Consider the following 26,892-nt stretch of genomic DNA (forward strand, 5'->3'; position numbering starts at 1 on the left):
TCCGTTAACGACTGACACACTGGTGAGCGAACTTGATAAACTAAGGAGAAACATGACTGGTGAACTCACCGCGCTGTTGAATTCGTCTTTGGAGTCAATTCACTCATCCATTGCTTCTATTGGGTCTACCCTGGCGACTCAAGCGACTACAATCACTGATATGGAAACTAGCTTATCCGACCACAGCGACAGGATTACACATCTCGAACAGGAGGTCTCTACTCTTCAGTCGAAGTTGGTGTCGGTGACGGAGGAGAATGTCGCTTTAAGAGCTAACGTGGAAGATCTCGTTTCTCGGTCCAAACGGCAGAATATTCGTGTGGTTGGCCTTCCGGAGGATATTGAGGGAAAGGACACCAGACAGTTTATGACAGAATTATTCACCGAGGTCGCGGGCGACGCTCTTCCCTCTCCACCGGAGCTTGATCGCGCCCATCGGAGTTTAAGGCCCAAACCGCGCCCTGGTCAAAATCCTCGTCCGATTATAGTGAGATTTCATCGTTACGTGGAGAAGGAGGCTGTGCTCAAATTCGCGAAATCGTCAAAGGAAATTACTTTCAAGGGACACAGAATCAAGTTCTATGAGGACTTCTGCGTTTCGGTGGCTAACAGGAGAGCTGCGTTCAACAACATCAAGGGCCTGTTGTATAAACGCGGTGTTCGTTTTGGCATGATTTACCCGGCCAGACTTCGCGTGTCTTACAACAACACTGAGCACTATTTTGACTCTCCTGAGGCAGCAGAAAAATTCTACCACCAAAATTTTGCTGAGTAACTTTTGAGGAGCGGCGTTGACAAGGAGATACAGTACATCTCTCTCTCTCTCTCTAATGCCTTAAACTAGATCTTTATTGACATTTTTTTTTTTTTTCCTCTTCATCTCCTTCATGGAGCAATGTGTGTGGGTGCATGTGTATGTATGTATGTCGCCTATGTATATTTATACACATGCACATTTCATTTTACTTAATTTACATTATTATTTTTTTTTTATAATTTTTATTTTTATTTTTCTCTTTTATATTATGTTGGGGGGGGGGGGGGGGAGGTGAGTGCTGGACAGTCATAGATAATCTTTAAATATTCTTCCTTGTGAATTTTACAGTCACTAGTTTCGCTATGTGCACTCGTTCTGCACATTTGCTGAACGGCACCCTGTCCAATCTTTTTCAGGAGTGAATTCTCTTATTAGTGTTAAAATCTTTATGTTTGTTGGAGTCAACTCCACTACACAATCGGTTGTGATAACGTTTTTCTGGCAACTCGCCATGTCCAAGTGGACGAGTATCAGAAGGGATTTTCTTTTATTATTTTTGAATATACTTGTGTTTTTGTTCTGTTCTGGGTATGTTCGGGGGTTATGTTTGATGGAGGATTCTTTTGTCTTACTTGGCATTTATTGTTGTCTCTTACACATGCTAACCTGCTTGAACTTGAAGAAGAAAAAGAAAAAAGCATTGTTGTTTTTTTTTTGTTTTTTTTTACACTCTATTTAGATTAATATGTCCTGCAGTTTTATGAACAAACCTCCTGTTAATTCTAAGGGGGGAGGGGTTGGACACAATATCAGATTCACTACTTGGAATGTACGTGGGCTGGGTGGCCAAATTAAACGCTCCAGAGTTTTTTCCCACCTAAAATCACTGTCCTCTGATATTATGTTTCTCCAGGAGACACATTTGCGTACATGTGATCACACCAGACTTCGTAAACAATGGGTGGGTCAAATATTTCATTCTAGTTTTAATAGCAAATCAAGAGGTACTGCAATTCTGATACATAAAAGAGTCATGTTTCTAGCAGAACAAGTACTTTCAGATCCTGAAGGCCGCTTTGTAATCGTCAGTGGCACTCTTTTTCAAACTCCAGTAGTGTTAGTAAACGTATATGCCCCAAATTGGGATAACCCTACTTTTATGTCTATGCTTTTCTCAAAAATACCAAATCTTGACACTCATCGCCTTATTTTTGGAGGGGACCTTAACTGTGTTATTGATAATAATCTTGATAAATCTGCGACTAAATCATCTTCTCTCTCTGCTATGTCTAGGTCTCTAATTTCGCTGACAAATCAATTAGGCTGTATAGATCCCTGGCGCTTTTTTCATCCCTCTGATAAGGTATTTTCTTTCTTCTCTAGTGTACACCATGTTTACTCTCGGATTGATTATTTCTTCCTTGATAAAGCCCTACTTTCTTCGGTTATTTCTTCAGATTACTCTGCCATTGTTATTTCCGATCATGCCCCGCATATGTTAGATATCTCCTTTTTGCCCGCTTTTAAGAGCCGACCTCAGTGGAAATTTGATGTAGGGCTTCTTGCAAGAACTGACTTTTGTGAATTTTTATCTAAAAATATTGTTTTTTTCATTGAGACGAACAAATCAGAAACCGTGTCTGCTTCTCTTCTATGGGAGACATTCAAAGCGTTTATTCGTGGCCGAATCATTTCCTTTAGTGCTCACTTAGCCAAGACTAGAAAATCTCGGCAACAAGAGCTTGTCCGTTCAATCTTGGAGATAGATAGACAGTATTCAAACGATCCCAAACCTGATCTTAAGTTAAAACGATCAAAGTTACAAACTGAATTTGATTTGCTTTCAATAAACAAAGCAGAATATTTAATTAAAAGAACTAAAGCCACATACTACGAACATGGGGATAGAGCAGGCCGTCTTCTTGCTTCCCAGCTTAAACATCAGTCAGCTTCACGCTATATCGCACAGATTTATGATAACAATTCTAATAAGCTTGTTACTGACCCTCAAAAAATTAACTCTGTCTTTTCCTCCTTTTACTCCAGTCTTTATTCTTCTCAACCTCCTTCTGATCCTTCTTTAATGGAGTCTTTCCTACAAAATTTAAATATACCCACTATTAATACATTAACAGAGGAGACTTTAGATTTACCTCTCAGGCTAGATGAAATCACCACCTGCATTGGTCTCATGCAGTGTAACAAGGCTCCAGGGCCGGATGGCTTCCCCTTAGACTTTTATAAAAAATTCTCAGCTCAGTTAGCCCCCTTATTGTTTGATATGTATGTGGAGTCATTTGAGCAAGGTTTTCTTCCAGCTTCATTAAATCAAGCATCTATCTCCCTTTTATTAAAAAAAAATAAAGACCCAACTTTATGTAGTAGCTATAGACCTATTAGTTTATTGAATGCTGACATAAAAATTCTAGCGAAGGTGCTGGCAAAGCGCATCGATGCATGTCTTCCTGATATTATTTCTGAGGATCAGACCGGCTTTATTAGGGGACGTCAGATGTCATCTAATATCCGGCGATTGCTAAATATACTTTTTAGTCCATCTATGTCTAAGACTTCTGAAATGATAATCTCTCTTGATGCTGAAAAAGCATTTGACCGTGTGGAATGGAATTATTTATTTACTGTATTAGAAAAGTTTGGCTTTGGGCACATTATTATCTCTTGGATTCGACTCCTATATTCGGCTCCCTCTGCAAGTGTTAAAACTAATGCTGATAGTTCGTCATTCTTTCCTCTTTCCCGTGGGACACGGCAGGGTTGCCCTCTGTCCCCTCTGCTCTTCGCTTTAGCTATTGAGCCACTTTCGATCGCCTTAAAAGAATCTTCATCTATACGCGGGATCCAAAGGGGAGGCACAGAACATCGTGTTTCTCTCTATGCTGACGACTTGTTGCTGTATGTACAGGATCCAGTTGGCTGCGCTAACAAGATTATGCACTTGCTCGACACCTTTGGCTCTTTTTCAGGTTACAAATTAAACTTTACCAAAAGTGAATGTTTCCCCATAAATGACGTGGCTAAAAAAATTCAGAAAAGCACTCTACCTTTTAATTTTTCACCTTCAGGGTTTCGTTATTTAGGTGTGAACATTTCACACTCTTTCGGTTCTCTCCTTAAGAATAACTTTACGAATTTGGTTGAGCAAATTAAACTAGACTTAAAGCGTTGGGACAGCCTACCCCTTTCTCTTGTTGGGAGAGTGGAGACCATTAAAATGAATGTTTTGCCGCGACTTTTATTCCTCTTCCAGTCCCTCCCTCTATTTCTACCTAAATCTTTTTTTAAGTGCCTAGATAAAATTATCTCCTCTTTCATCTGGGCTGGTAAAACTCCTAAAGTGAATAAAATTATTCTGCAACGAAATAAACGTGATGGAGGTCTAGCTCTACCAAATTTTCTTTATTATTACTGGTCCGCCAATATTTAGAAGATTTTCTTGTGGTGTAATTCGCCGGAGGTTAACTGGTGTACTCTAGAAGCTGCTACTTGTCTTTCCTCTTCTCTTCCTGCTCTTGTCTTTGCTCCTTTGTCCATGCGTCCTTCCAATTATATTAGAAATCCTATTGTGCTATCGACTTTAAAAATCTGGAAACAATTTCGACAACATTTTCGGTTGGAGTCACTATCTGTTTTAAGTCCTATTTGCAACAATCACTTGTTTTTACCACCAGCTATTGATCACACTTTTAAAAGATGGAAAGATAAGGGTATGGCCTGTTTTTCAGATCTTTTTATTGATAATTATTTTGCCACATTCACCAATCTTATGTCCAAATTTAACCTGCATACTACAGGCTTATTCAGGTATTTCCAACTCCGCAATTTTGTTAAGACTAACTTCCCTAGTTTCCCTCAATTACCAGAAAAGTCTCTGGTTGAGAACTTATTGACAGCCCCTACAGGTGGTAGTCGTATATCCTCCGTCTACACCATGTTACTCTCATCTAATACGTCCTCTCTCTCCTGCCTAAAGATGACTTGGGAAAATGAGCTGCAAATTAAGTTTTCGGAAGAGCTATGGTCTGAGGCCCTTGCTAGAGTTCATTCTACTTCTGTATGTGCTCGGCTAAGTCTGATTCAGCTAAAAGTCTTTCATCGAATTCATCTTACCAAAGCTAAACTTCATAAATTGTTTCCAGAAACAGAGGACTCCTGTATCAGATGCTCATTTTCTCCTGCCGATCACACCCATACTTTCTTTAGCTGCCCAAAACTGGCTTCTTATTGGTCTTCTTTTTTTGACTTCATGTCTAGGGCTCTGCACATTTCTCTATCTCCATGTCCCCTAGTCGCCATCTTTGGTGTATCTCAATTGTCATCCATTACGAGACAGAAAGCAGATGTTATCGCGTTTGCTTCTCTTATTGCTAGAAGGTGCATCTTGTTGCATTGGAAGTGTCCAACCCCCCCTCCAACTACCTCTTGGTTAAAGGATCTGATGTCATTCCTTTCACTTGAAAAATTGAAATATTCGACTCGGGGCTCAACTGATAAATTTTATAAAACTTGGAACCCTATTTTTAATCTTTACGACTCTGTATCCTCTCTAGATTCTGACTTAGTTATATAATGGTTGAGCAAGTGTTTTATTTTTATTTATTTATTTATTTATTTATTTTTATTTTTTTTATTATATATATATATATATATATATATATATATATTTTTTTTTTTTTTCATCTAGGCATGTTTTTCATACAACTGATAACACAATTACTGTTTTTTTTTTTGTTTTTTTTTAAGTATTAGTATAATTGGTTGTAGAGACTACCGATTATTTTCTAATCCTCCTGGGTGGGTGGGGGGAGGGGTTGGGTTGGTGGTTACTCTGTTGTTTGTGTGATTCTTTTTTTTTTTCCTTTTAAGGAATGTGTAAAAAGAAAAAAAGTGCAGACAATGTTTTTTCTTTTATGCTCGTCTCTTTAATGATTTAATGTAAACTCTTGTCTGTATAATAAAAATTGTTGTAAAAAAAAAAAAAAACACATTCAATTTATTAGTGCTATTACAGAAATCTTACCTTTTTGATTAATGTAGAACAATATGCATTACATATACGTTTATTAGTTGGTTTATGTTAGTATAATCCAAATGGATGGACATTTTGTATGCAATTCAGTTACATAAATCTTAAATTTAGGTCTAAATATTTTTCGAGTGTGGTAATGTATTATTTTCAATGGACCTCCTCGAATCAACCTGCAGGGAATGACGCTTGAGCACATGCATGAAAAGCTTTTGTATGAACAAACTTTGTAATGTCCTTCAGGTGTGCTAATGCTTAACTGGAAATGTAATTTTAAATTCTGATATTTTACTTCCTTCTAGTCGTTCCTGCTCCTGATTTCACACTCTAAACAATCTCTTATTTTACCCATGGGGCAGTCGAGGCCTAATGGTTAGAGAGTCAGACTAACATGAAAGTTGCAGGTTCGATTCTCAATACTGGCGGGAAATGGCACTTTACTATCCCATGAGGCCACGGGAGAGGATTTGTGAATGCAGTGAAGCAACACAATTGATGCTGGTAGGTCACATCATAATGACAACATGACGAATGTAGTACAACCATATTACATTCATACTACACACACTTATAATATATAACATACTTTTTTAGCAGTTGCAAAGTAATTATTTATTCAAAATAAGTAGCCTACCTACTCAAGAGTATGCGATTCCGGACGCAGCCATGGTGTAGTAAGGATAAAAAGTAAACTCTGAGTAAACAAACTCACCCCTAGCTCATTGTGTCCATCACAATCGCGAACATAAATGGACAACTTTATAGGTGATTTTCTCAATGTTTCGATTTTTCTGCACCCTCAGATTCCAGATTTTCAAATAGTTGTATCTCGACCAAATATTGTTCTATCCTAACAAACCATACATCAATGGAAAGCTTATTTAGTCATTTATTTATTTATTTATTTATCTCAATTAAAAAAAAAAAAAAAATGTTACCCATGTGACTGGTTTTGTAGTCCAGGGTCACATATGCCTAAATGATTGAAATCAGCATTTTAGTCAAATATAAATTTTGAAATGGATGAGAATTAAACCGGTTAGTGAAGGAAAAGCAGCCAACAAGTGTCCAGGATACATGTGAATAGTTTAACAACATCCCAGGATGCACCTCATGAAGTTGGTTGAGAGAATAAACAAGGTTCTAAACTGGAATCATTAGACAAAGGGTGGTGACCTTAATGTATCCAAAAAATATACATTTAACATGTTTTGGCCTCTAATTCCCACACATCCATTAGTGAAGCTTTTGAAGACTGGCAATCCTTGTTGCACACAAACTCTCTTTTTTTTTTTTATTCAGCCCAAAACCCTGTGCATACAAATTTGCCCATCTTGAATTTCTCACTTAAAGGACAAGTTCGGTATTTTACACATAAAGCCCTGTTTACAGATCGTTTCTGATGAAATAGAACGGTTAAGATTAAACTTTTGACAGATGCTGCTGTCGCGAGAATTTTAGGTTTATTTCGCTTTCCCCTCCCCCCTCAAGAATGGTAGTCTATGTGCACTGGAACAATCCTTCCTAAAACGCATTAAACTTTCATTTAAAAAGAGATGAAACTCACCGAGTGGTCAGGGGTGTTCACTGATATGCTCATACCAAAATCGCTGCAAAAGATGCTTTCCAACAGGTTTTATCATAGTTTTTGTCCAACTCCATTGACTTGCATTGAATGTGCTGTGTGAGGTACGGTATTACTCCGCCGCTTCTTCTTCTGCTTCTTCTGTGTATTCAGTGAAATGCCAGTGGTTTGCTTGCAATTGGCAAATGTGCATTATCGCCACCAACTGGGCTGGAGTGTTTATTATTCAAGCTCTCAACGGAAGAATCTACGGGTGTGAGACGTTTGGAAAAATAGATCCACAGTTTTACAACGAATGGTAAAACACCTGTTGGAAAGCATCTTTTGCAGCGATTTTTGTATGAGCATATCAGTGAACACCCCTGACCACTCGGTGAGTTTCATCTCTTTTTAAATGAAAGTTTAATGCGTTTTAGGAAGGATTGTTCCAGTGCACATAGACTACCATTCTTGAGGGGGGGTGGGAAGCGAAATAAACCTAAAATTCTCGCGACAGCAGCATCTGTCAAAAGTTTAATCTTAACCGTTCTATTTCATCAGAAACGATCTGTAAACAGGGCTTTATGTGTAAAATACCGAACTTGTCCTTTAAGTGAATGACAAAATTCTAAAATATCAAAACACAAACACATGCAAAGAAAGACAAGTTTAAGTTAAATTAAGTTATTCTTTCAAATGTGTACAACAGACAACAAAGACCCCTCATTCCAACACAGAAAAGTTGTGAATTGGTCTTTGATGCAGCTTCCGTTCATTTGCCCCATGTGGAGAGACTTTCAAAGGTTTGGGCCAACTGGTCATGTGACTCACAACACCAGCCAATTGGAGCACAGGGCTCAGATTTCATCTGGTGTGGAGAGGAGTCACTAAACTCCACTGAGCTTTTAGGAAAGGGAGGCTGACTCCTCTGCGTAGCCTCTGAAGTTTTCCGATACATTTAGTCTGTCCAAAGATGGACTAAACAACACATTATGAGCTGTGGACTTTGTTATGGGATGTTAAGGAGGCCACTGTAAGAAAGCAGAAGGATTTTGGGGAATTAATACTGTTTCACCACAGGCTCTTCCTGGAAGAAGAGGGAGATGGGGGCTGGAGCAATAACCATCTGTGTAAGTACAAAAAAAACATGCTGGTCAACTCCATATAAGGCAGCCAGTTTGAAAGAGTGTGTTTGTGTTTACACATTGAGGAGTTTCTGCATACATCAGTGTGAGTTAGTGCTGGCTGTGATCCTGGGCTTATTAAACTGGGTGAAAGCCGCTAGACTGAGGTCATTTCTTCCCATCTGCTCACAATGTCTCCTGGAAATGAAAACATCTGTCAACTTCAGTGAACTTTTATATATAAATCAGCATTACTTTGGTGCATTGAGAACAACATCCAAAATGTGTACCTTTAGGGGTACAACAGCTTGTTACTGGGAACTGGGTACAACTTTTTACCTTGTTTACACCTAAAAGGTCCACAGTTGTGACTATAAGGGTACATATTACTACTCTGAAGTGCTCATATGTACCTTTAGGGGTAGATAAGGCACAAAGTTGTCCTTTTAAAGGAACTGCCACGTTGACAAGCTGTTGAACTTCTGAAGGAACAGTTTTGCACATTTGTTCTGGCAGTGTTGTAAACTATATGCTAGCTTCTACCATATATAAGAGCAGGGATGTTCTGCAGCTGTTGTTAGCGTTCATTGCTACAACCAGTCGTCCTCAGGAGGACCACACACAGCATATGTGCACGCATGCGTGTGAGATATGAATGAACATGCTGAGACTCGCTTCTCACCTAACAGAGTTTGTGATACTGAACCAGTTTAGTTTTTGAGCTAGCTTAACTATTCAGTTAGACATAGACAAGGTTAGACATGTTATGTTGAAGTAACTCATGTGATATGAGGGGCTTACTGAGGTGTATTTATCAGACTGTGGGGGAGGGTTTGAAGATCCATTGGCCTCCCCTAAGAGTCAAAGCAGGGGGCTCATTAAGTAATAAGGACATTGTCTAAACCTGTAATGGAAACTTGCAGCACAGACTTCTTTTATTTCTCTCATTGACTGTGAATAGCATGACTGTATGTTAACACATGGTGGCCCTTTCACATACAGTATGAAGTGTTGTGAGGGTTAGGGGTGACTTATGGACATCTGTTCTTGTTGGTCTCTCATGAGTAGCTCAGACGAGCTTATGTTCTTAACGCCAAATTCAGGGACTTTAGGAAGCATACTGAGATATAGGGCTTCCACGCTAATTAGATTAAATATGTACTGTTCAATATATATATATATACACAAAAAAAAAAAATCATGTATACACACACACACACACAAGTTGTGTTTTCATGTTTTATTGCGACTTTCCATAGATGATTTTTATACTGTACTGTATATTTTACTATATTACTATTTTGCTGTTTTATATATATATATATATATATATATATATATATATAGTCCCCTCTGATTCTGCTCCTGAAAGATACATGCACTTATACTGTATAAGGTCCTTCTACTGTTGAAACAGAAGTAATTGGTATTTGAGCTGATTATTCATTTGAGCATAAGATAAACACGTGTGTTCACAATGGAGCGTGGGTCACGCTTTGCTGAAAAAGGACATTTGGTCCAGAACACCCAATTAGAAGATGCTCACGATAGGCTGAAGAGCACAGAACGAGCGGCAACCTTCTCCTTTATTGAAGGACTGCTGATAACCTCTGAATACAATAAATTCTGTTGCTCTTTTATTCAGGATGCATTGTATCTGTATGTTTGTGACTCAAAGAATGCTTTTTGTTAAGTCAGTGTCTGTAAACTCTCTTCCATGATGCAACTGGATACTTCATAATTGCATTTTAAAAGTTGATGCAGAAAGATTATATTTACACATAGCCCTGCTGAAAAATATCTTATCTTAAAATGGTTTGCTGGTCTTCAGATGATCTAGCATGGTCTCCTGTCTTTGGCTTAAGAGTGCTTTTTTCACAGCAATATAAGCAACCCTTGAAGACCATGGTAACAATAATTTCTGCCACTGTACATAACTTGCTATTAGCCACCATATCACTTGTCAATAGATGTTGTGGTAACCATCAAAATGTGAATGCCTTTTAAATGATTAAGACAGTAGATATTAAGTTTATTAATATATATTATAGATTATATAATATTATAGATAATATTATATAATATTATTATTATAATATTATAGATATTAATTGTATATTAAACACCCGCACGCGCGCACACACACATAATATAAATATATATTTCATACAATATAAATACAAAATCTAAATTATATAGATAAATATAAATAAGTTACAATTCTCTCTCTCTCTCTCTATATATATATAATATATATATATAAATATTTGTAATATAAATACATTTAAATTTCTCTCTCTCTCTCCATATATATATAATTGTTTTATATTTATTTATACAATTTTGATTAATAGTATTATAATAAATATGTATGTGTGTATATATACTTATTTATTTATTTATATTATATATATATATATATATATAAATAAGTTAAAATATAATTTTAATATAAATATTTAGAATATATATAAATTAAAATTCTTTATACGTAATTTTCTATATACATACTATCTATCTATCTATCTATCTATCTATCTATCTATCTATCTATCTATCTATCTATCTATATATATATATATATATATATATATATATATATATATATATATATATAGGTTTATTACTGTACCTAATAAATGTTTTGACCTTTTATTGTCTCACCAAACTTCCTGAATTCATAACATTCAAAGTGTTCCTCCTCTAGAGCATAACAACCCGTTCTCTGGCCACAGCTGAGTTTGATATATTGTCAGCTGTCAGCTTGAGTCTGTGTGTTTCCTCTCACCTGGTAACAGGTGCATGGCAACCCCTGCTTACGTAGACACACACACACACACACACTGACCTACCTTCCTCCTGTTTCCTGCCAGTGACAGATCCATCCAGCTACACTGGCAGTGGGAAGTCTCGGGTATAAAGGCTGATATATGGACTGTAGGGGTCTTAATGATGCAGACAGTCAGAACGGTGGATGTGGTTGACTGCTCCTCTCTCTTCTGTTTTTCAAAGCACAACAAGGCAGCGGTTCATATTAAGGAGGATGTAAAGTGGATGGTGCAGTTGCCCATGCTTAAACCCTCTCCGGCCACCGGCGCTGGGGAAAAGAAGATCTTCGGTGTGTCCCTGGTGAAGTTGAGCGAACTGGGACTTGTCAAGGACGGAGTTCCTGTGGTGGTCCGGTGTATGGTGGAGTACCTGGAAAAGCATGGTAAGTGTCATGGTTTTCTAAGGTGTTGGTGTAAAGAAATCTGATCTGGGGACAATGATAAAGAATTAAAAGTAACCTGAGTTTTTCTTTGGTGAGCAATTATAATGCTTTAAGCAACTAATAACATGTCATAATCTAGCCTGCATTCTTACAAAGAAATAATCAGGTGTCTGATATAGGCCTAAGCGTTACTTGGCATTTTATAATATATTATATATGTACTTTATAATTGTTTTCAGAGGTGCAACGGGTTCTTCTTAAGTAACAAACAGCAGAATACTTTATTTTGCACTCTTAAATTTAATGGGAATGATTCCAAGCATTGCATTATAGATTATATTAAAATTTATTATATTATATACACAGTTTTTAAGACACAAGTTTTAAAAAAACGGTATGTTTTCTTTTATATTAGACATTTTTATATTTTTCTCTTGCTACATAAAATGGGTTGTTAACATACATTTTTTAATCATCAATTCATATTACATGATCAAAGGTTAATTTAGATGTCTACATTTTAGGCCAACAAAGGGTCTTTTTCAAGACTTTTGTTTTTGTTTTATAGTTGCCATATAGGCTACTGTGGTGGCATGCATTTTTAAAGGTACAAATATTTTACATAGTCATGATATCTCAATTGATTTGAGGTCATAGAAAATGTTTACGTTTTTTTAATGTTATTCAAAATAATTTAGAATAAGTTCAAAGTGTGAGACATATTTTAAAGGTGCACTATATTACCTTTTTTGCTCAAAATTAACAAAATAACATCATCAATCCTTCTTCTACAATGTGTTTTTGTGTTACCTTTATTCACAATGGTAAGCCTATTATGTTTACATTTTAGACCCGATGGGATGGTTTTCGCGGGAAATTGCGTACATACTCGCCGTAAATAGAGAAAAATAGCTCCGGTTGGTTAGTTAGTTGTCGCAACCACCTGGAAAGGTTGAGATAGAACAGCTAAATCTAGAACCTCCGGGGAATCAGCCGTTAAAAAAAACAAAAACAAAAAAACCGCCAAACAGAGGTGAGTCTGCTGGCAAAAAGCGAACGCGACAGAACGCGTTATAAAACCAGATTAAACACTGGCTTGGCTTTTCGGAGATGGCGAGAACTGATGGATTTGAAATGTTGCAAAAGCAACACGGAGATGAAGGCGTTATTATAACTCAACATGTGAGTCAGGTATTTTATTGAACAGATAAATTGCCATGTAGCTCTAACAGACTGCATTGTAAAGCGTTATCTATTGAAAAGGGTCATTTTCATCCGCACAGTCAGCCACTGCTAAATGTATGCAGTTTTATTTTCTTTAACCGCTAGAGGGCCAAAAGTTAGTGTACTTTAAAGGAACACGCCGACTTTTTGGGACTTTGGCTTATTCACCATATCCCCCAGAGTTAGATAAGTCCATACATACCCTTTTCATCTCCGTGCGTGCCGTAACTCTGTCCGACGCACCCAGCGCTAGCCTAGCTTAGCACAAAGACTGGAGGTAAACGGCTCCAGCTAGCATACTGCTCCCAGTAAGTGACAAAATAACGCCAACATTTTCCTATTTACATGTTGTGATTTGTATAGTCACAGCGTGTACAAATAACAAGGTCACATGAGACACAGCCATCTTCTAACCGTTACTGGGAACTATATTCTCAGAAGGCGAAGCACTGCTAGTGATTTACTCCAACTCAGAGCGAACTCTCTGCTCCTCACCACGGGGCTTCTCAGGTGCTGCGAGCAAATCACTCCGCCCAAGTAGCAGTGCTTCGCCTTCTGAGAATAGGTCCCAGGGTATGTATGGATTTATCTAACTCTGGGGGATAGGGTGAAAAAGCTAAAGTCCCCAAAAGTCGGCGTGTTCCTTTAAAAACATTTTTGTGCTATTTTTTTGTGGGTATAATTAGTGCACTTTTGGCCATGTTGGCTGCAGTGAATGTGAACTGGCAAGGAGTCTATTTTTTCTTCCTGCCAGTACTTCACATGTTGTCTAAGAACATAAAGTCACAGCTTTTACTGCTTAAGTGGACAGCTTCAATCCTTTAGCCAACAAGACCGCTGTGACAATGAGGTAATTGGGTACCGGATCAAGGTCAACCCAAATGAAAAAGCAATGACATGTAAATTCAAAGTAACAACATCTGATTTTTTAACCTATTATATAATCACTTTTGGAAAACGAATAACATTATTATAAATAATATTTTCGTGATAGTTCAGAGTGCCTTTTGTATTATTTATTTGAAAACAAAAGTTAACGAGCACATTTTTACAAATGTATGATGCAAATGCAAGTATGATTTATGACATATCAAAAACATGACAAAACTGCAAGGTTGAAATAGAGAACAACTGTTATATTTAATAACACTTCAAATATGTATGATAAAAATGTATCATGTTATTCAATTAAAATCAAATGGATAACTGAGTGGGCAACATAAACTAGTGCCAGACCAATGAATCTGAATAATCTGAATTTTCTCGCTTCTTATTAACACTCCATTGCTTGAATTAGAATTTTATCCATTAACCAAATACATTTTCATTACTAAAAGATTAAAATTCGTTCGTATTATATTTGTGTCATACTGTAACAATCAAACTGGTTATAAACCTGAAGCCTAGAAGCTGCTGTGTTGCTTGTTCTCCACCTGGTGGTGCTGTGCCCTTTCAGATCAACTAATCACTGCACTGGGCCTTTGAGAAAACATGGTATGTTACTGTGACTCTACAAGTGTTTTACTTGAACTTGAACTCTTCCCGTATTTATCAATATTAGCTCTGCTTTTGAGCTAAGAGTGGCACACTTTTGTTTATTACTTGTTGTTGAAACCTTAAAATGTAAGTTTTAACAAAACATAACTTTGCGTCTGTCTTATGATGCCACAATCTGTCAGGTCTTCGTCAGGAGGGTCTGTTCAGAGTGAACGGCAGCGTTCGGACAGTGGATAACCTGCGGCAGAGGTTTGATGGTGGAGAAGAGGTGGATCTTCATCAGGAAGCAGACACTTTTGCTGTCGCCAGTTTACTGAAGCAGTTTTTGAGGGATCTACCTGAAGGTCTCATCCATCCCTCCATCCACAATCCTCTCATTCAGCTGCACCAGGGTGAGTCACCTGTAGTCTTCATTCATGGGTGGTGTGGTATAGTGCAATATTGTAGGTTGTAGAAGAAAAAAAAACGGTGTAGAAACAACTTTCACTAAAAAATTGCTGGCAAACAATTTCAAAGAAATGGAAAGTAAAATTATGAATTAAACGTAGGAAAAACTGAAACGGCGTTGCTAATTCAATATTCTATTATTTAAACAAATATAGGAAGAAAATTATATTTCAATGATTTTGGTTTCGCTCGCAGAACTTTTGTGTTCGATCTCAAAACGTTGGAAATAGTGGTGTCAAATCGATTAATCGCATCTAACATAAAAGCTTGTAAATATATACACTATGTATATACACTATGTGTATATATATATATATATATATATATATATACACATATATATATATATATATATATATATATATATATATATTTATATATACACACATATATATATATATATATATATATATATATATATATATATATATATATACATACACACACATTCAACTTTTATGTTAGATGTGATTAATCGCAATTAATCGATTTGACAGCACTAAGTGGAACATGAGATGGGAGGATAAGCAAAACATTACTTTAATCGATAAATCTAACGTATTACTTTAGTGGATGAATGCAAAAGGATTAAAATATAATTTACCCTCCCATTTCATATTTTTTAAATGCATATCAAAGTATTTGACCATGTCCCTTTAGGCCGGGGCTTCATATATTAAACCCCACACATTAGGAAATAATTAAATTCTCACCATTGTACATCCTCATCCCATGTAAGTTTTTGATATGTTTATGTGTTATACAATATTATTTACATATATCAAATTGATTTAATTCATAATAGCAAAGTAGGTCAGCGGTTTAGTGCCGGTCATAACTGTTAGCTGTTTATCGACTGAAATGATTTGGCTGAAGGTTATGCTTCTATCTTAAGCACATGAGTCATCTTCAGGCCCGTGACTGAGCAGAGCGGTCTTCTTCTGTAGTAGAAGTTTAATCTAAACTGTATAATAGTAAGTGCTCTAAATCTCGCTTTATGTCTTTTCACACTGTTTGAAGAGCTCTAGGAGGGATTTTGGCTTCTGACTGGTGTAAAAGATTAGACAGAGCTTTAGTAAACAGCATTGTTTTACTGGCTCGCATCCAGTGGATCCATTAAAATCATAAACATTTTTTTTTTGAATTTGCAACTGTCTCATCCTTCACCGACCTCTACGACATACAGAGAGGAGACTTTGCTTAATTAATGTGGTCTTGTGTCAGAGATCAGCAGTGCACTGATACTGTAAACGCCTCAGTTTCATATTAAAGATAGCAAAAAAAGGAATTATGTGAACTGTCTTTTTGACAGACTTGTTTGCTGCAGTTTTTTTCTCTCTCCCTCTCTGTTGGTGTCCCAATCTCCCTCTTTTTGTGGCATGTGTGTGAGACACTATATATCCTGCGCAGATGGTGCATTTTGGGTGCCAGAAAACAAGGATTAATAAAGACATATTTGTTTTGGAAATGTTATGTATTCACGCAGAGACAGTGGAGTTACACACATGAAATCTTGGATTTGATTTCAGACCGAGAACATTAAAAAAAATTAATCATTTGTTATAAATATTCATTTATTAATTATTTTTTTTTCAATTTGTTTATATTTTACCCCCCAAAATCTAACATTTTAACAGTTTTTAATATATTGAGATATTTGTGCAAATGAAATGTTAAATTATTGCTGAATATTATTGCTAAAAGCTTTTGCCCCTTGTTCTAAATCACCCCCATACCCTCATTCACTATTCCCTACATCACTCCACTAATACAGTCCACTTGAAGGAGTGAATGAAAGCGAGTGAGTGAATTCGGACACTGAGTGCCGGAAGGGCTGCTGCTTTAGCATAGTTTCTGCTTAACGTTTAATAATTAAAAACTTAGCAAACTGGCAGCTCCAGTAAATGAAAAATTAAAAGATTCATCCTGAACTCTGTCATGGAAACTAGCATGTATAAACTTTAATTAAACACTTTAATAACCAAGTAAAAAGGAATTATTTATACCTGTATGATATTACGCTGTACCCACATTGGACCAGCGGTTTTTGAAGATGGATGGATGGATGAATGATTCATCTGCGGGCGCCATCATCACACTCGTTATTGCGGTGCATCGTGGGATTGAATGAGTATATACCCACTATGGTTTTGGACACCACTACAAATGGCTGTTCCCTCAAATAGTGCCCTAAGCTCATAGTGAGGTTCTGTTTAGTGGTCATGAAGCAGTCACACTTCAGCAATTTTGTCCATCTGTCTCCTTTAGCATGACGTGGTCCTTTCTCTTCCTGTCACCCTTCCCCTACTTCTTACAGAGCAGTTTTGAGTCAGCTTTTTCACTTCCACATTTACTATTCACCTTAAAAGCACCACAAATAATACTTCCTGTTTTCCAGCTTTTTCCCAACCACTGTTCCGGAGCTCTGTTTCTATTTGAAAATCAGCTAAAATTAAACATGTATTACATTTGCAATATTATTCTTTACAATATATGCTCAGAAGATTCAGATTTTAGTTTTACTGGACACATCTTTTTTATCTGAATTATATTAATATCTTCCTTTTTAAAATATTAAACCCTTCATTATATTTGTGTTGTTCTGTCAGAATCGGATGAGGATTACTTCTGTAAGGACCTGTGTGAGCTCCTACATCAGCTGCCAGATATCCACTACAGTCTCCTGCATTACCTATGTCACTTCCTGTCCCAGGTGGAACAGGAGCACGCTCATAACCGCATGACCGCGACCAACCTGGCCACAGTGTTTGGGCCCAACGTCTTCCAGTAAGTCACAGTCACACAGTGCAACACAAGCAAACCAGTGAAATATTTTACTGTCATCAATTATATCAACTGATCAAGTCAAATTTTTAACTTTACATTTAAGTTCACTTTTACTGCAATTTATTTTTGTGGCACAAGTTAAATTCTGAAAGCTGTAAATGCTTTTCCCTGAAATAATCAGAATAATTTTAGCTCTTTGTGCATGTATCCGCAAGCTATGTGAATCATGTCTCGCCTGCCCAATGTCATTAGCTGCATGTTATGTAATATGGGTGTCATGTTCTCAGTTTTGCTTCTCATTGGCTGTATTGTGGAGTGATCAGCACTTACACTTCACACAAACCTTGACCAACCCCACATACCAGTGCATAGTTTAAATGCTCTGCTGTGATGAATGATTTTGCTCACATATATATTAGGGCTGTCAAAATGAATGTGTTAACACATGCAATAAAAATATTTAATGCAATTAGCATAGCATCCGTTTTTTCCTGGCATCCTTTGGCTAATGTTTCATTATATGATGACACTAACATTCATTCAAGTGCTATTAAACTATTCAAGCACGATTAGACACAAAAAAGAACTGTCAAGCGGCTCTCTTGTGACCAAACACCCAAAACACGCGAAGAAAGCCGCTACTAACAGCGCGCCAGTGCCGCATTGAGTTATCTTTCGTGCGTGAATGGACAAAAACACACAAAATTATGTTGAAAAGCCCGTTATTGGCGAGTATCCTCGTAAGCATGAAACAAGACCTTGTAAGTCTTAAATGGATGTAAAGAGTTGTGAGAAAATAGGACGTGTGTCAGATCCGCGTCATGATCGTCAGGTCTTAAAGTGACAGCGGCCTAATAAACCCGCTGTCATTAAGGATAATCAAAGAACAAAAGAAAAAGACATCACTCACTGCACTTGACTGATTAACTGAATAAGGATTAATCTATATTCAATTTATAACTTATGCAGTAAAGACTGCACAGATACAGAAATTATTCAAGAAATTATTCAATATCTCTATATTTACCCGTTAATCCTACCTGAAAATCTTAAAGTTTTGTTTACATGGTTATATGGGTCAAAAACAATGAAAACTTTTTTTTGTGCATTTTAGCTGAGCAGGTAAAAATCTAAACCGGTCTGACTGGGCCAGTAGAAAAAACAACTCTTAGTGTTGAGCCCTGACAGGTTTATGTGAAGATTGTTTTAAGTTCACTTAAATTAAAAGTCGTTATTGTTTAAGCCCATTACATGATAAAAATGATAGCTTTCAATTAAACTGTGATGTTGAATGGCTATAATAAATCCACGTAATAGAGACATCAGGATCATTGATACAGGCCTTCATTCATAGTGCTTAGTAAAAAGACGCCATTAAACAAATATTTAAAATATATAGTCTTTTATTGTTTCTACATTATTTTGGAGATTCAATGTCAAAGTATTACAATCTAAAAATATATGAAAAACTTTTATATATACAGTTGTGGTCAGAATTAATGGCACCCCTGGTAAATATTATCAAAAATGGCCGTAAAAAATAAATCTGCATTGTTTATCCTTTTGATCTTTCATTTGATCATCAAAATTCTAACCTTTCATTGAATTAAAAGAATTGAAAGTGGGGGGTGAATCACATTATGAAATAAATGCTTTTCTCCAAAACACTGTTTTTTTTTTTTTTTTACCAATTGACAACACTAATATTTTCTATATATATATATATATATATATATATATATTACTATAAATGTATGCATGTGTGTGTGTGTATAAAGAAATAGTGTATAAAGAAATATAGCAGCCCATTTTTGCAACATAATTATGATTTACCAAAGCATGATTTTTTTCTTATGATAAAGTTGAAATTATAACAAAAAAATCACTTATGTCATAATTATGACTGGCTTTACATGACTTTCACACCAAACCATGATTATTTTTTTCCTAATGTGATGGGAACATTCCTATAAATTTTAACCTAAAATCTTGATGTAATTATCATTGTATCCGTAATAAAGCACGTGTTATGCAAATCTTATGTCTAGCTATATCCTGGCTTTCGACTCCAACAGAGGGGGCCAAAGTCCAGGTGGAATTCTTTATTCAATGTCAGCGCTAACACAAATAGCACTTACATACTTTCTATGGTCATAAATTCTTTGGTTGTTATTTTCAGCCACAGAAACATTTAGGCTGATTATTCACAAGTGAATTGCTCTGACAAATAACAGCCCAAGATTATTTGAGTTCCCATCTGCCCCTACAACGCAAAGCATACAGATATTCAAACTATGTATTCAGTTTCAAGCAAACACTGTTCAATATTTTCAATGTAGTTTTTCTTAAGTAAGCTGGACATAAAGTAATGTGATTTTAAAGAAATTAAATGAAATAATTGATTAAATATGGTTTTATATGGTTACAGTTACAGTATAGTGACTAACCAATGCAATATGAGCGCAACCCCTAATAATATATCACCCACTCAGTTTCAGGGAATCCCTGTCACCACAGCATGTGTGTCTGACACCTCAGCGTTTGTGGATATGTGATGTGTGTAACCATGGCTCAGTGAGGTGGAAGTGACAAAACTGTTGCCTGTTATAGCCACATACCTCTCCTGTCCTGCGTGTACCCGTGTACAACATGTTCTTTTTGTCAGGAATATTAAACCACAAATACAGCTGTTAGTCGAGGACTCGGCGACCCCAGACAGAAGCAGCATTTACTTGATTTATGATTCCCTATCATGGGATAGTATCTCAATGTGACTCCACACACTGAGGGGAATAATATTATTTATTTATTTATTTATTTATTTATTTTAATCTACTCTTAATCTTATAAAAATCTACTTTTAATCTTAATTTTTGCTTTTTTTGCTTTTTTTTTTTACCTAAATAACAATAAATTGAATTTGACTGATTTTAATATATATATATTTTTAATAATGCATATATATATATATATAGTGTGTGTATATATATATATATATATATATATATATATATATATATATATATATATATATATATATACTGTGTGTATATATATATATATATATATATATATATATATATATTAGGGCTGTCAAAAGATTAATCGCGATTAAGAAAAATGTGTTATTTATATATAAAAAAAATTATATTTATATATAATATAAACTATATAAATATATATACAGTATATGTATGCAAATATTTCTTAAATATATACATGCATGTGTGTGTATTTATATATACAAAATAATTATACACAGTACACACACATATATTATGTAAACACAAACTTTTATTTTGGATGCGATTAATCGCGATTAAACTTTTGACAGCCCTAATATATATATATATATATATATATATATATATATATATATATATATATATATATATATATATATATATATATATATATATATATATAAGCAGTATAAATTATTAAAATAAATCTATATTAAAATCAAGCAAAAAATGCAATATATTACTGTATATATAATTGTAGAATTTACATTGCTTGATTGACTGTGCTATATTCATTATTTATGGCAGCATTTATTCACACATGCACTGTAGTTTTCACAGCATGTTTGTGTATGTGCTTTTTATTCTGCAGTGTATCACCTGGTTTTGATGGTATACGGGAACAGAATATCTGTAATAGCATTATGGCCAAGCTGATCCAGAAGTACAGCGCCATCTTTGAGTCTGTGGTGGAGAGAAGAGCGATTGAAGAGGAACCTTCAAACGTCCTCATGGTCAAAGTGAGTGCTGACATAACGCATTAACTCCCAGTAAACTGACACTTCACTTGCCTTTGGTTGGCAATCATCTAATATGTGTTAGAATTTTTTTAAGAGTAATAATTATAAATGTGCAGTGCAAGGGAACAGAATACTCTTTAATATTATTAGTAAATTCAAACAAACTAAAATTGGGGTCGAAATCAGTGTTATTGTCGTATCATAACTATACTGTCTTAATATTTAGTAATATTTTTTTTATATTTTCCTTTTGAATTTCAATTTTAGTTGTTTTAGTAAATTTGTTGTTTTTTAGTCATTTTTATAGTTTTTTGTCTGTATAATTAATATCAGTTTTGGTTTTAGTACTTGTAGTACTTCAACTTCAAACGAAAGTTAGAAATGTTGCGTTTTGTAGTGTTTTAGTCCTTTTTTTGTCTGTATAATTTTATTTCAGTTTTAGTAAGTTAGAAATTTTGCCTTCGTAATGACTGAGAATAAGTTGAATTATTTTATATTCTATTTTATTTCTGTTAACATTTAATTGATTTAATGAAACATTTTTTTTTTGTATTTTTAGTTTAAGTTAAGAATAACAACACTGTTTCTAAACATGAAGTCATAATACTCATGTAAGCGATACAAGTTTTGAATTTGGCTTGCAACATTTCCCCATCCCACTCTTCCCTCTTCATTTAGGTAGTTGATAAACTAACATCTGAATTTTGTGTGTAACCATGGCTCAGTATGTCAAATGCCTTCAGTAGTGCAGACCAACTGGGATCACCGCACTCGCACACCCCTAAACATGCCGCTCTCTCCTGCTTTCTCCTGGTTGTTGTCACATGCACAGCACGTGTGTCTCCCTGACCTTGCTTTGTTGCCTGCTGAACTGACTCGCCAAAACTTCAAGACATCATCGCACTCTCTTATCTCTCTTAGGCCACCATCAACAATGTTTGCTTTTCTGCATTTGCACTTCAGTTTCAATTGTCACATGAAAGCAATTTCTTCTGAAGTGCAGAGCTGTCATGTGCACTGATGCTTCATCGCTGTGGTCAGTGGGTACATGTGGACTCATGTGAATCCCTGTGTATTGTTTTGTTCCCAGGAGGCCAACACAAACACCGAAAACACAGACATGCCACCTTACAGCCCTGCTCCGAAGGCACACACTCCACGTGTCAAGAAGATGAAGGTACGGCTGATAGTATGTGTGTGTATTCGCAGAGAGTGTATGCCTGTATATGCAACCTGAGTCAGTGTGGGTATGTTTCCATAGTCATATGCACTTATAGTGTCAAACCCTGTTAAAATCCAGTGACGTAGCAACTCAGAAACACCAGCAATCCAATAACACTACTCACCCTGAGGTGAAAGGTACAATCACAAGACTCAGCTTTCAGTTTAATCCAAATGATGCAGATCTTAAGTCAGTCAAAGGCTATTTTTTTAAGCCCAGTAATGCAGTCATTTGGGTTACTTTTTCTTTAACAGCACATCAAGATGGGATGGGACATAAAATTGGGGGCTCGTCCGGGATACTAAAACTCTTGATATTCATATCATGTTGACTTTGGATCGAATTCCTGTGACCTTTATTCCCGTTAAAGGCCCCGACGTTACATGTATTTGTCTTTCCGATTGTTGTTAAAGTTACACCCCTGAGTATAACACACAAGGTGTTTTTGTGGACTACAGGATGTTTGCTTATGCCCTGAGGAACAACATTGAATGAAAGATGAGGAATAGATCTACAGTAGCTTGTGCCAAGTTCACATCTTAAACCCTAAATCAATAAATATATAAAGCCATTCAGTCAGATGTGTATTTGCTCGCTTGATAAAACTGCAAAAACAGGCGTCTTGTAATTGAGTTCATATGAACACAGAATGAGAGTTCTGTTTTCTGTGAATTTAATTTCCCTCTCAATTGAATTATGTCAGTTGCGTATGACTGCGGCCGTGCGTACGTGCTCAGAAACGCACTGTGTAGTGTTTGTGTGTCTGCTGGAGACGGGCTGGATCTCATGTTTGTGTGCGTTCTCTCTATGACGCGGTGTGAACCGTAACCCTCTTAAATGACTGGCATGATGTTTTGAAAACAATAATATTGTTTCTGTATATTGAAAAAGCTTATATTGAGGTGGTACTTGTAAAAACAAAACGACTTGCCCTCTGGCTTTTAGTACACTATCATTTAAAAAGCTCTTTTGCTCACCAAGGCTGCATTTATTTGATCAAAAATACAGTAAAAAGTGTAATTTGTGAATTATTATTACAAATAAAAAAAATGTTATAACATATTTTAAAATGTAATTTATCCCTGCGATCAAAACTGAATTTTCACTCCAGTCTTTCACATGATCCTTCAGAAATCTTTCTAATATTCTGATTTGCTGCTCATTAAACATTTCTTAGCAATTTTGAAAACAGTTGTGCTGCTTAATATTTTTGTGGAAACCGAGGTACATTTTTTTCAGGATTATTTGAATAGAAAGTAAAAGTAAAAAACAGCACTTATTTGGAATAAAAATTTGTTACATTATAAATCTCACTTTTGATCAATTGAATGCATCTTTGCAGAATAAAATTATTAATTTCTTCCAAAAAAAAAGAATCTTACTGACTCAAAACTTTTCTTAAACTGCCTTGTATTTTATACAGTTTTACTGATTTTGAAATGCCTCTGTTTTATAACTTTAATGGCTTTTCACACTGTGAAAAATGTCAAATGCTGACCGAAAACACGACAATTTGAGTGATAAAGACACCGTTTCATTCTTACCTTTATAGTCCGAAATGTCCATTCAGGATTAACTCAATAGTATAGTCGGCAATACGAGGATGCGCAATGCTAGAGCTTTTATGTAAATTATGTGTTGCGTGCTGCGTCCATCCAATCAATGATACTGAGACAACAAATAAGAACGTTAACCCAGGGTTTAGTAATGTACAGTGTGAAACGTCAGCTTATGAATACCCAGGATTAATTGCCAACCCCGGGTAAATTATGAGCAGTGTGAAACGTGAAGCAAAATGACCCAGGGTTAACTTTTTCAAGTGTGAAAAGCCCTTTAAATGTAATAGATTACATCTCCTGGAGGGCCACTGTCGGGCAGAGTTTAGCTCCAAGCTCAACACACCTGACTGGAAGCTTCTGGTAACACCTTGATTAGCTGGTTCAGGTGTGTTTAACTGGGGTAGGAGCGGGACAGTGGCCCTCCAGGAGCAGGATTGGACACCCCTGCTCTATGTTGAGATCATTTGAGAAATCACTGTCTTTTTGTCAGGTCACTCAATGCACTCCAGTTGAAATAACAGATTCTTCAAGAGAAAAGGAATCAAGTTCAGACAACCCTATTCCGACACCAAGAAAAAAGAAGGTAAGAGTCACCAACATTAGCTATACATTATATATATATATATATTTTTTTTTTTAGTGCTGGGCAACGATTAATCGCATCCAAAATAAAAGTTTGTGTTTACATAATATGTGTGTCTGTGTACTGTGTAGAATCATTTTGTATATATAAATACACACACATGCATGCATATATTTAAGAAAAATTTGTTATTTATATACAAAATATTTATATTTATATATAATATAAATTATGTATAAATATATATACAGTGTATACATGCAAATATTTCTTAAATATATACATGCATGTGTGTGTATTTATACAGTATATACAAAATAACTCTACACAGTACACACACACATATTATGTAAACACAAACTTTTATTTTGGATGCAATTAATCGCGATTGTACAGCACAATTTTTTTTTTTTTAGGTATCAATATCTGTTTTAGAGACTTCAAATATACACTTGTGTTTATTTATATATAAAGTGTGATTCATTTAAGTTTGCTAGCTATTAATTTAAAATGTTTACACAAAATCTGATTGTTAAGCTACTTCATATGATATATAAAACTTTCTACTTCTAGAACTGTAGTAAATTACAACCTCCATTCACAAGTTACACATCAATAAAATAATATACAATTACTTCCACAGAAGAATTAAGTGCTTGTTGGATTTACTTAAGTGAATTTTCTTTGCCCTTCATGTATTTATTATCAAACTTTCTTCTGTAAACCAGAAGATCTTCACATACTCATTGTGGCTTCCTGGCAGGAAGAGTCTTTGCGTTGGTAAATCTGAAATATTTCGCCATATTCCACCTTCCTGAAATATCTCAGCCGAGGAAGGTCTTAACACGTTCCGGCTTATGCTGTGCTTTTGTGTTATCTTTGAAATCCAAAGCTATTGAAAGTCCTCTGTTTACATAGACATGTGGTGCTGATCAAACCGAGTTTGACCAGATAAGGCCTGTGGGAGAACCGTGTAATCGGCAAAATGATGTTGTAAACAGACTCAGAATTGCTGATGGAAAAAAATACATGATGTGACTTTTATGAAAAATAAGACCACTTCCTACAGCGGAGACGTTTCCATTTACATAAGGGGTCAATGAAATCATTCAGCTTAACACGTAGCACTAGACGGACTGGCTTGCTCGGATTACCTCATTTTGTTTTGGGAAAACCAGCATAAACAAACAGAACTTTATACGCCGGATATTTCTTGACTGATTATTTTCAAGTGATAGTTTTACGAGTTTGTTTACCAAGTGCTAAGTGGATGAAGGAGATGCATATTTCTTTTATTTGTTGACTTATTTTATAGCATTATGACTTTGTTTGAGTAGAACTTATCTCTCAAACCATGAACATTTCCTTGTTTTGGAGATATTCATTGCACTTGTCATTACTTTTTATGATTTGATTTTTTCGTTGTTCTGATCAGAAGCTAACACATAGTCACAGAAACATGAAGGAAATGGTTTGTTTATCATTAAATTTCACTAAACAATGGTCAAAGGTCACAGAGACTTTATTTGTCCTGTACTTGAACTTTGTATTGGGATGGCCTTGGGTATCTAGAATCTAAATTTACAGCATATTTGAGTGCACAGATAATGTAGGGCTGTCAAAATGGCTGAAAAACTAAATTTGATTTTTTTTTTAAATAAATATTACTAATATTTGAATTTAAAAGTCATGATTTCAGTTAGGGGAAAAAAAGCTTTTGTCTTGTCTTCTGAGGGTTAGGCAAAACATATGAATGCACTGCATTAAGTTTATTCAAAGCAATGAAATAACATGACTGTCTGGAAAAAAAATGCATATCTTTTAAACTAACGTTTATAAATCTAATATTATTTCATAAATTGCATAAACGAACAAAAGCATCATGTATTTAAGCATAGTTTAATACAAAGTGTCGATCACAGAGTACTTTTTGCGTTTAAAAACATGAGATGCAGTTGAGTGGAAAAAACACGTTTTTTTTAAGTTGAACTTCTTTGAACTTTACATGGCTTTCTAAACATGCGGCTCTCTTGTGCGAGATGTGAATTCAACGGTCAAAGATGTCCGTCTAGCGCATGTTTACATAGAAAACAACGGAAAAGCAGCGCAG

At 35.6% G+C, this 26,892-nt stretch overlaps 1 protein-coding gene and 1 long non-coding RNA gene across 11 annotated transcripts in view; one reads left to right on the forward strand and one right to left on the reverse strand.

Moving 5' to 3' along the window:
• Positions 1–8,158: 8,158 nt before the first annotated feature.
• fam13a (family with sequence similarity 13 member A) overlaps positions 8,159–26,892 on the forward strand; it is a 51,113-nt gene continuing 32,379 nt past the window's right edge. For 6 of the 10 annotated variants that reach the window (XM_079895729.1, XM_079895735.1, XM_079895731.1 and 3 more), the window contains exons 1-6: positions 11,427–11,700; positions 14,604–14,813; positions 17,478–17,655; positions 21,271–21,418; positions 22,509–22,595; positions 24,690–24,782. In XM_079895729.1, coding sequence (XP_079751855.1) covers positions 11,439–11,700; positions 14,604–14,813; positions 17,478–17,655; positions 21,271–21,418; positions 22,509–22,595; positions 24,690–24,782 — 978 coding nt within the window. In that variant the 5' untranslated portion in view covers positions 11,427–11,438. Of the gene's footprint in view, positions 8,496–11,426; positions 11,701–14,603; positions 14,814–15,784; positions 15,843–17,477; positions 17,656–21,270; positions 21,419–22,508; positions 22,596–24,689; positions 24,783–26,892 lie in introns of those variants that run through there. The other 4 variants (XM_079895732.1, XM_079895738.1, XM_079895737.1 and 1 more) reach the window with 3 other exon arrangements.
• Positions 8,471–11,424, reverse strand: LOC307173052. The gene is made up of 3 exons (XR_013823804.1): positions 11,342–11,424; positions 8,590–8,687; positions 8,471–8,491 (listed from the first exon to the last, which is right to left on the reverse strand). It is a non-coding gene; the product is annotated as an uncharacterized lncRNA (long non-coding RNA).

The sequence above is a fragment of the Squalius cephalus genome, assembly GCF_949319135.1.
Source record: "Squalius cephalus genome assembly, chromosome: 2".
NCBI classification, from domain to species: Eukaryota; Metazoa; Chordata; class Actinopteri; order Cypriniformes; family Leuciscidae; genus Squalius; species Squalius cephalus.